The sequence below is a fragment of the Quercus robur genome, chromosome 2, assembly GCF_932294415.1.
Source record: "Quercus robur chromosome 2, dhQueRobu3.1, whole genome shotgun sequence".
In the NCBI taxonomy this organism is placed as follows: Eukaryota; Viridiplantae; Streptophyta; class Magnoliopsida; order Fagales; family Fagaceae; genus Quercus; species Quercus robur.
In genome coordinates this window covers 89,669,305-89,680,605 of record NC_065535.1, presented here as the reverse complement: position 1 = coordinate 89,680,605, position 11,301 = coordinate 89,669,305, and the positions used below count along the sequence as shown (strand labels likewise).

The 11,301-nt window shown below is 32.5% G+C and overlaps 1 protein-coding gene across 1 annotated transcript; it reads left to right on the top strand.

The window, feature by feature from the left end:
* Positions 1 to 6,731: 6,731 nt before the first annotated feature.
* LOC126715719 (uncharacterized) lies at positions 6,732 to 8,041 on the top strand. Its single transcript, XM_050416480.1, has 2 exons — positions 6,732 to 7,270; positions 7,502 to 8,041. The coding sequence occupies exons 1-2, from the start codon at positions 7,187 to 7,189 to the stop codon at positions 7,883 to 7,885; spliced, it is 468 nt and encodes a 155-aa protein (XP_050272437.1). The 5' UTR covers positions 6,732 to 7,186; the 3' UTR covers positions 7,886 to 8,041.
* Positions 8,042 to 11,301: the final 3,260 nt, after the last annotated feature.

The following is an 11,301-nucleotide window of genomic DNA, read 5'->3' as shown; positions in this document are numbered from 1 at the left end:
TTTTGGAGAAGTCCCAAAGAATTTTTAGTTTTCCATTGAAAGAAGAAGACATTCAAAGTGAGAGTTACAATCATTTATATATCATTGGTAAAGTCTTAAAACCATCCAAAACTATTACCACTATTCACAATAGTTTTTGTGGAGGCACAAGAATTTAGATAAGGTATTTGTGCCACGGGTCATATTTAAAATCACATACGTCTTACATACAAATCTCGTATGTACAAGATTTTCTAAACTTATTTTTTCCAATTTCATTGCCACAATTTCATTCACTTTAGTTCTACTAAAGAGGAATTAACACTTCTCACATAAAAAAAAAAAAGAAAAAAAAAGAAGGGACTACACATTGAATTTTCACTACCAAAAGATATATTTAAAAAATATAGTGATTTAATAATCAAACAAAACATTTGACAATTTGGAGCCACAACGAAATGTTATCCTTAGACAATATATGCACCCACATAAGAGTTACTAAAACGTTACTACTAATTTATCCCTAGGATACAACCAAGTTTATTAAGTTCTAAATAAAAAAATTTTGGAGAAGTCCCAGAGAATTTTTAGTTTTCCATTGAAAGTTTTGAAAGAAGAAGATATTCAAAGTGAGAGTTGCAATCATTTATATATCATGGGTGGTAAAGTCTTAAAACCATCCAAAACTATTACCACTATTCACAATAGTTTTTGTGAGGCACAAGAATTTAAATAACGTATTTGTGCCACATGTTGTATCCATGGCCGAGGAGTCCATTATTGTGTAGAGGAGGCCACACGCTCGGACAGTAAAGCCACATCAGTGGCATGTTACCATAAGAGGTCATACTATAGAGAAAGAGTTTCAGGGAGAGGGTTAGCCCTGACATAACTGAAGGGATGGTGGCTGCCCCCACATTTAATTTATTCCCCCAAATCTCCTAGCTACATTTACGTGGAGAAGAGGACATTGGGTTAAAACCACAGCTGTGTGAGCTTGGAAATAATGAGGGAGTTTCTGCGTGACGTGTACTACAGTCAAAATAGTATTCTCCAATGGTAAGTAATGAACCTCTACTTCATGTAACGACTTGGTCACGTAATAGACTGGTCGTTGTATTCCATTGTCCACCCTTATCAGCACTAAGCTAACTGCATGAGAGGTCACAGCAATAAAGGCAAAAGAACCTCTTTCTTTTTGGGCCTGGACATAATGGGTGGCTGAAAAAGATAATCCTTCAACTGCTGAAAAGCCAAAGCACACTCTTCGGTCCACTCAAATCCTCTCCACTTGTGTAACAATTGGAAAATTGCCTACATCTGTCAGCAAACTATGAAATAAATCGGTTCAGGGTTGCAGTCATTCCTGTCAACTTCTAAACTTCCTTGGGATTCCCAGGAGGTTGTTGATTGTTAATTGCTTTAATTTAGAGTTTGAGGGAGAAAAAAAAAACTCAGTATAATTTTGGAAGAAAATACAACCGACCAGGATTGTTAATGGCGTGGTTTTGAAATTTTTAGGGGCATTTTTGTCTCTTTTTTTTAAATGACCTGAGTATGCTGAGCTGTCATTTTAATACATGTGTCAATTTATTATTGGACTTAGAAACACCGGATGGATGCTGAGTTAGAGATCTAGAAACAGCATATACTTTCTCATGTGGCACAAGTGGGTTCCAGCCCACACTTGATGGAATAGCTCATTTAATCAGCTTGTGCTGTATTATTCTTGCCAAGAATCTCTCCTAATTAGAATTGACATTAAGAAAGAAAATTGACTGAAGCAAAAGGGGGCGATTTATTAGGGTTCATTTGGATACAGCTGAAAACTGAGAAATACTGTAGCAAAATAATTTTTAAATGTATGAATAGTACCGTAGGACCCATTTTTAATGAAAAAGCTGCTAAAAGTGAAATTTATGGATCCGTGAACAGTGCGAACTGATTTGTTGAAAAAAAGTGAGAAAAGTCAAACTTTGCGGCTACTATTCATGAACAGTAGCCGTAAGTCTCACAAATGCGTAAAAAAAAAAAAAAAAAATGCCAGACGCAGACGCTGGGTTTTTCAGCCCAATCCAAGCGTAACCTAAGTGAGCTTGACAATTTTCATTGAGTTTGTCTGAAACTGTGGGATTGAGAGTGAGCTTGACAGCTTCCATTGAATGAGAAAGAAAGAAATAATAAAGGTTTATTAATTTGTCTTTGCATTCCCCTTTTATTTTTTAAATAATTGTTTTCCTTTTTTCAAATTATTCTAGATTTCTTTGATTCTCTTATAAATAATAATCTAAAGAGTACACGCAACAGGGGGTGATTTTTTTTTTTTTTTATAAAATACTTTTTTTTTCTATTTTACTTATTCATTTTTCAAAACACACCATATTAGTGTGAACATTTTTATTGATAACATAACTATTAATCTATAATATATTAGATATTTTGTAAGCACTGAAAATATAAGAAGAAGATAGTATTATAAAATTACTTCGTGATCTTTGCTTTTTAATGAATGTGATTGTGTCTGACACTTAGTGGTTTTGAGATATAAGGCCGTCTCATACTTGAAATGTGAATCTAGTCCCTGCATCTTTACTGTTTTGGGAGGTTCAGATTTGTTTTGGAGAGAATGGGTTGAGAGAAGGCTGAAGAGAAGGTTGCTTCTTCTAACTTTGTTTTGGAGAGAATGGGGTGAGAGAAGTCACAGAAGAGAAGGTTGCTTCTTCTAACTTCTGAAACACTCTAGTGAGATGTTATTAAAGTCTTAAGTTTGACGCATTGAGAGTGGTTTAGAGCTTGTTTGGAAACCCACAAAACTGAGTGATATCACTCAGTTTTCTGTTTCAATCATCCAAATCATATGGGTCTCACGGATGATGGTTTATTTGGATGAGTTTTGGATCATGGTTTCCATCACTCAATTCTCTGATTTTTAAGTGATGTGTTATGAAAACTGAAAACACATAATTGAACTTACACTGAAGGACCCACTAGTCAGGTTAGTCGCAACTTTTGACCATTTTTTTTCTCATTGGGTTCGGTGAGGTGGTCTTTTTTTTTTTTTTTTTTTTTTTTTTTTGCCTTTGTCATCTCAAACACATAAAAAAAAAAAAAAAAAAAAATCAACGATTGGGGCAACAAATTGGTTGTTGTGGGTTTGTGAATTTTCTCAGTGCTTCAAGGATGCTAATGAATTTTCTAGGTTTGTGCTCAAAACCTAAGTGGTTGTTGTGGGTACTGGGGGTTGAAGGAAATAAAAAGAAAGAAAAAATGGTGTGAGGCGGGTAGGCTAACAGAAATGCCTAACATGGTTCTCAAGTATGGGTCCTACAAAAAGTAGAAAAAATTGAGTAATGAGAACCTGAAAACATGTGCCAAACGGGTGGGTATAGAAAATTGAGTTATTTTAAGTGATGAGTGACAAAAACTGAGTAATGAAAAAAAACTAACCAAACAAGCCCTTATTGTTTTAGGGAATATAGATTTTTTCAAGTTACATAAATATCTTTTCCCTCTTGTCATGTCAATATTCATTAGTGTACTTTGCACTTTTCCTTTTCTTTTGTAAATTTAAAGTAAAATTTTATTCAATTATATTAGTAAATTAAAATTTTTTGAAATATTAATACTTGAGTTTATAAGTTCATGGGCTTGACACTGGATTGAGCTTTGGCATACGTAGATTGGACTCTCTTGTCCAAATAATATTTTTTTATTTTATTTTATTTTTTAATGCACAACAGTTTTTTTTTTTTTTTGAACAGTGTATCTGTTCACTAACTTATATGAATTCATAGTCTCTCATCCATGAAAACCAACTATTATGAAAATACCTCTCCCAAAGACAAAATATTTTTGTGTATTTATGTTGGGTCAAAGAGAAAGAAAGAGACATAGAGTAGTTTGCACTTCACAGGGCACAAACAACACACAAGTGGAGCACAAATTTGATACAAACACAATAACCTGCTAAAAAACATAACCACATGTGAAAATAAAACAAACTCCGGATAAGCACTCATTTGGGTACTGCGTTTTGCGTCCACGTCTGGACGCAAAACGCATTTCTGCCTCTTTTTTTTTTTTTTTTTTTTTAACAAGCTGTGATTGTTGAACTTGGGGTGTCAATAGTGCACACTAGTCACATTTTTAGCAATTTTTCAGTTACGGAATTCACAAATCTCACTTTTTAACAATTTTTTTTATTAAAAATGGGTCATATAGTACCATTCACATTTTCAAAAATTATTTTACTACTGTATTTTCTAGTTTTTAACTATATCCAAATGGACCCTAAAAGTAAAGTGCAAGGTAATATCTAATCTATTATTAAATAAGGTGTAGGAAGAGATTTCTATTAATATTATTTAAATTTTATAAAAATATGTGTGATTAAAAATAAAATAAAAATACATGTTATAGTATTTAAAAAACAATTTTTCTTATTTAAACATCATTACAAAATAATATAAACTAAATAAATGAAGTAATCAGAGAGACGCCACAGAAAGTTGATTTGGGACTTGGGAGTAAAAAAGTTACTCTGTTCTGTGATAAGTTCAAGAAAACAAAAGTGTTTCGGGTTTTTTTTTTTTTTTTTTTTTTGTGTCATGCTAACGAGTGTTCTTAGGATACTCATTAATAATCTATTTTAGAAGATTTTTAATACCATTTTTATAAAAAATGAAATAAATTACCAAAATATTAATTATTTTTTTCATTTCTCATACAAACTTTCTTTAGCACTCGATAGTATTTTTTTTTCTTCTTCTTCTTCTTCCTTTTTTTTTTTTTTTTTTTTTGTCACGTTACTTCACGCGGTGTCAAGAGCGAGAATGACAGGTTTAATTGGTTGCTTTTTTCCCATTTGATATGGAATCCAGCGCCCTGCTACAGCTATCATTTATAGAGTTGTACGGCTATCTTATCATATCTCAGTTTAAACTCTGTTTACAATTCAAATTAAAGGCTGAAATATCTATCTACAGCTGCTGTACAGATTTGATTTGAATTTGAATTTTATGCAGCTACGTGACACCATTATGCAGGAACATCACAGCTACACTACTGTAGCTTTACACACATCTTTACCAAACGAAGCCAAGTATACAATTAGTTAAAAGCTAGCTATAATATAAACTAAATAAATGAAATAACCAGAGAGACGCCACAGAAAGTTAATTTGGGACTTGGGAGTTAAAAAGTTACTCTTCAGTGAAAAATACAGAATTGTTTCGGTTTTTTTATTTTTGATCACGTTACTTCACGCGGTGTCAAAAGCAAGATTGACAGCTTGAATTGGTTGCTTTTTGTTCTATTTGATATGGAATCCAGCACTGCTCATGGAGTTGCTTTTGGGTGCATATTTACTCTTTTGTGAATATTTATTATAAGAAACAGTGGACTATTGGTTTGACCACCATTAGGCCAATAGCTTTTTAAACTTTAGAGTCTATTAAGATAAGAGACAGAGGCCTTTTGTGAGGGACTATGCTCAGCTTTACCGAGTATTCAGTCCTTATGAATGCTTTAAATTTTTAGCCTAAATAATCGTATGAAAAAAAGAAGAAGAAATGTGACTTGACCGAACTAGATGGCCAAGGCCAACACCTTCGATCGTTGTAGCTGGGGAAGTGAAGAGAAAATTAGCTTCATTTGAGTATTTACTTTACTCGTGCAAAAAAAAAAAAAATCATCTAATTTTTTGAATCAAAACTTTAAGAATAAAATCTATAAACTTTAAGTACAAGGTGGTACTGAATCCTGTCAACAAAGTTGAGAGCCGACTTTTGAATCAAAACTTTAAGTATAAAATCTATAAACAAGAGCCTGATGGTGACTACTCAGTTCTGTCAGCAAAGCTGCTTCTGATTGATCAATTTGCTATGGTGAGATTGCTATGGTGAGATTTTTCTTGAGGTTGCTTTATTAGGTTGCGTTAACGGACATTGTATGTTACCCGTTAAGCACATATTTTTTTGAAAAAAATTATTATTTTTTTTTAAAATTTATGTTACTTTTTAAGTTTATAAGTATTATTTTAGGATATTTTTTATTTATTTTTTGCTTCACCCACCATACTGCTTGGTGTTGGTTAACATTCTCCTTATTAAATTAAACCATTTTTGTTTTTATTTGCACACCTAATTGAAAGTATTGTAGAGCGTGTTAATAGAGATAAAATTATAATAGGAACACAATTTTTGGTAAAATTTTATGCCATAATTTGTTACATAATAAGTTGTAATTAATAAAAGTATGTTTCTATATGGTCCACTAATGTATCCTTACTAATTACAATTCATCATGTGACGACTTATAACACAAAACTACGTTAAATTTTGTTTCCCTAGCATAAGTATGGTGGGAGCCTTGGCTTTTACTCTTTGTTTATTTTATTTTTATAAACAAAATAGTTGAGCGAAACAACTGTTGTAACAGACCATAGGCTTGTTTACCCCAAAAAAAAAAGAAAAAAAAAAGAGAGAAAAAGACAGACCATAGGCATGATTATTACTATCACTTTTTATAACCCTTTCAAATTCAAACTTTAAATTCCAAACAAAAACAAGAAAAAAAAAAAAAAAATCTACAGCCACTTATGTACTTTATCTTATTTAATTAAAAGAAAATTACCATTTCCAAAGCAACCCACTCATATATCGTATCACCCTTTCTTCAATACAACGTCTGAGCCAACCTGCTCACACTTACCACTCTTCCCTCTTCCCCTTTGATGAGATTTGTTGGCTGTTGGTAAGTTGGTTTGATATAAAGCCCTTTTGTCTTTTTTTCACTTTCACTTTCCAGGATTCTCTTTATCCTAAAGCCCTTTTGTCTTTTTTTCACTTTCACTTTTCAGGATTCTCTCTATCCTCATAGTTGGTTTGATATAAAGCCCTTTTGTCTTTTTTTTCACTTTCACTTTTCAGGATTCTCTCTATTCTCGTAGTCTCTCTTTACAAATACAAATTTATTCTCCCTTCGACAGAAACTAAATTGCAAGAACCAGTGATAATAGAGAAAGATCCAGTGTCGGTGAAGCATTTTGGTTAAACAAGATGTCAAAGACCTGCTGATCTACTCCATAAACGTGGTCATTTTTCCTCTAAAATCAAAACCCTAATTTATTCGCATAGCCCAGCTACACCCTCGATCACTGAGATTTGTTGGATTTTAATTGCCCTTCACCCCGAGTCTAGCATTATATATGGATCTCACAGACACTGCTTCGTCCTCCTCAGTCATTGCATCATCTTCATCACCCTTCTCCAACACAGTTCCTGCACCTACGGTAAGTGTTTAATGTTTCTGTTAAATTCAAAAATGGTTTGTTCACCGTTGCTGAAGTTTGTTCTTAGTTGCTGTTCATTATTGCTTGTTGCTATTGATGTTGGACACGTTTTTCCTCCATGCCCTTCTAACTATTCATATATGTATAACTGCTTTGAGTTAATCTTCCCTCTGTGTTCCTCTGGATGCATCACTTTCTTTTATACATAACTCTTTAACTTATTTGGTACAGTTTTCTGTTCAAATGGCACAAGATCTTGATTCCTTCTCAATGGTGAGGGCCACGGAAATTTTGGTCTCTATGGATGATCTTAATGATGAAACCAAGTTCCAGGCCCTTAAAAAATTAGAAAAGCTCGAATGGAGGCAAGTTTTAATCACCTTGAATCCGGACTTACGACGGGGCTGGATCGAGCATCTGACAGTTCCTGCACAAGTTCCTGATCCCTTCTCGATGGTGAAGGCCACGGAAATTTTGGTCTCTATATCTGATAACGATGATACCATGTTCAAGGCCCTTGAAAAATTAGTAAAGCCCGAATGGAGGAAAGTTTTGATCACCTTGAATCCGGAAACACGACGGGGCTGGATCGAGCATCTGGCTAGTTTAACCTAGGTAGTTGGTGAAGGAAGTGGAGGAAGTGAAGCGAAAGATTTGTGGAGTTTCAGATAAAGTAGTTAATGTTTACTTAATTTTTGGTTTGTTCCAATATTAGTCAATGAATAAGTTAATGTACAGAGATTAAGGCTAAATAATATATTCCTTCAAATATCCAGGTAATTGGAAAAATCAATGTTATTATTTCCGTTCCGTTCCGGCCGGAACGGACGGAATTTCTCGTACCGGCATGAAAACCGTGAGTTCCACCGTTTCTATTCTACCTCACGGCATCAAATATAATAAAAAAAAAAATTCTACAACGAGCAGAGAGAAGGGTAAAGAACAGAGAGTGACCTTTGATGATTCTTCTGAGGTGGATTACTCATGAAACTTCATCCTTCACATATTTGCATTTTGCAATTTGCAGCACAAAGCCACAAAGTGAGAGGTAGGGAGAGTAACAATTTGAAATTTTAAAACACACAGATTTGAGAAGAATTTGAAGGATGTGTACTTGTATTACGGCAGAGGAGATGGAGTTAGGTGGGGTAGGTGAAATGAATAAATGTGTATGCAATGTAAAATTGCCACGTTTTGGCCATTATTGCAAATGGTGCCACTTGACCATCATCCTATTAACATAAACTAACAGTTGAACTGATTCTAAAAAAAAAAAAAAAAAAAAAAAAAAACCTAACAGTTGAACTTAAAAGGAAAAGTTAACCACAAAATCTTTCACAATTTCTTACCATAATTGTGAACTAGCAAAGTGCAATTAGTAAAAAAAATATTAATAAGGTTTATGGGCAAGCAATGGTTAATCACTTATAGTTTTTCAAAAAATTTGTATAATAATTTATAGTCCTAAAATTGCTCACTTAAAAATAGTACTACACCTTGATTAAAAAAAAAAATCAATTAATTAACAGTAGTATAGATATATAATATATTTTTTAAAAAGAATAACAACCGTATTATTTACTTATTTGTATCTACTTTGGTAATTAGTTATTATCTTTTGGAAAATTTGTTAAATTATATATATATATATATATATTTATTTATGGTAAACAGGTAACCTCTGAAGCGGTATCCGAAAACAGACTGGTATCGAAATATTCCATTCCAATAGACAAATCGAAATAGGGTCTGAAACGGTATTTATAACATTGAGAAAAATATTTATGATCCAGGTAATTGGAAAAATATTTACAAAAAATTATGAGAATTATTAGTAGAAAGAGGTCCAATTAGAGACAATAATATAATTTTTCATAAAGGTGATGACACTAGACTTTTTTCTACTATTCATTACACTCGAATATTATCAAGTGAGGTGAAGCGTGATAGAAAATGGTTAGTATATTCAAAAGATACGAACCAAGTATTTTGTTTTTGTTGCAAGTTGTTTGAGTCTAAAGGTACTGGCCAACTATGTAATGAAGGAACTTTTTTTTTTTTTGAGAATCATGTAATGAAGGAACTTGAGATTGGAAAAATATTAGTTCTAAAATTAGAAACCATGAAACAAATAAAGAGCATATTAGTTTTGAAGTTTTTCAAAATTAAAATTAATAAATTATATATAAAATCAACAATGTTCAAAGAAAAATTAAGTGGATTAGTTATATTATCGATTGAAAAGAAGATGTTAGAAGAACTTGATTACAAAAATTTAATTAGTCAATTTGTATCTCAAAAGGCAAGATAAATAGATTTTAAATGAAATATATCATAGGCGTAAATGCACTTTTAGTCCTTACATTTTGACTTTTTTTAAAAAATTTTATTTTAGTCTTTACATTTTAATTTTATCACTTTTATTCCCTCAACCAATTAATGTGTATTATTTTTGTTCTTTTCATCAGTCAACTGACGGAAATAGTTGAGGTGGTAGCCGGAAGAATTAAAATATTATAAAAAATGCCACATCACCCATGGCACATCAACATATTAAAAAATTAATTTATTAATTTCAACTAAATAAAAAAAATAAAAAAGAATTAAAAACTAAAATTCACATGAATTAAGATCTAAAATTTCTTGAACAAGAACACTAACCCAAAATTTTAAAACCCAAAAAAATTAACATAAGATCCAAACCTGAACACTATTCTCAAATTGGCCACATACTTTCATCTCAAACTTAAACTCTATTCTCTCATCTCAAACTCTCTCTTCTCTCATGGCTCATACTCGAGCTCTCTCTCCTCTCACACAGATCTAATTTGAGTAAAGAAATGTAAAGTAGAATCTAATCGAAGAAAAAGAAGCTAAAAATGGAAGAGAGTGAGAGATCTAGAAGAATTGGACCTGCATATTGCACTTGACGAGATTAAGAGGAGTGACGGCCATGTGAGTGAGATCACAGCTTAGAATACCGCCGGTGGTATAGGCGGCGTAGAAGGCCGGCGAGTACATCTCGATCTCGCCGGGCTCGCTCGAAGCCGAAACCAACGGCGAGCAGATCTGCTTTCCAAAAAATCAAACCCAGAAAATCAAACCCGAAAATCAAATACCCAAACCTAAAAAATGAAACTAGAAAAAAAAAAATTTTGGATTACGGGGGCTTGTTGTTCATCTTCTTCTTTGTCATTGTCTTCAAATCTGGGTTTGTGTATTTGTTTGATTCAATGAGCTGAGTTGGCCAGGTTGGTTGATTTTGTTGTTGATTGTTTGAAATAAACTGGGTTTTGTTTGAGTTTTTGGGTTTTTTAGTGTTTGAGATTTATGGGTTTTCTTTGATTTTATATTTTTGGCTATGAATCTTTGGGGAAGAACAAGAAAAATTGATGGGTTTTCAGCATGGGTCTTTCAACATTGGCCTTTGTTCTCTTCTCAAATTTTATTTCATTATTGATTTGATTTTAAGTGGGAAAGGAAGTTGATTCAATGGGTTTAATTTTAAATTCGTGTTCTTGGGTTTGATTTTCTGGGTTTGTGTTCTTGGGTTCTTTGTGTTCTTCTAGGTTTATGGGTTTAATTTTGAATTCGTGTTCTTGTGTTCTTTGGGTTTGATTTTCTGGATTCATGTTTTGTTTTTTCTTTTTTTATTTAGTTAAAATTGACAAATTATTTATCTTAAAAAAAAAATAGATGCTGATATGGCAATTTTTATAATATTCTAATTCCTCTAGCTGCCACCTTAGCTATTTCTGTCGGTTGACTGACGGAAAGGACGAAAATAACACCCGTAAATTAGTTTAGGGACTAAAAGTGGTAAAATTAAAATGTAGAGACTAAAATGAAAAAAAGTCAAAATGTAAGAACTAAAAGTGCATATACGCCTATACTATAATATAAAAATATTAAATAAATATTAATTTAATTAATACATAAATATAAAAAAGACTCCATTTTAATTCTCACATTTAGCCCCAAAATGTCTAGGGCCGGCCTTGATGAAAGGCATTTCCTCTTCAGATATCACC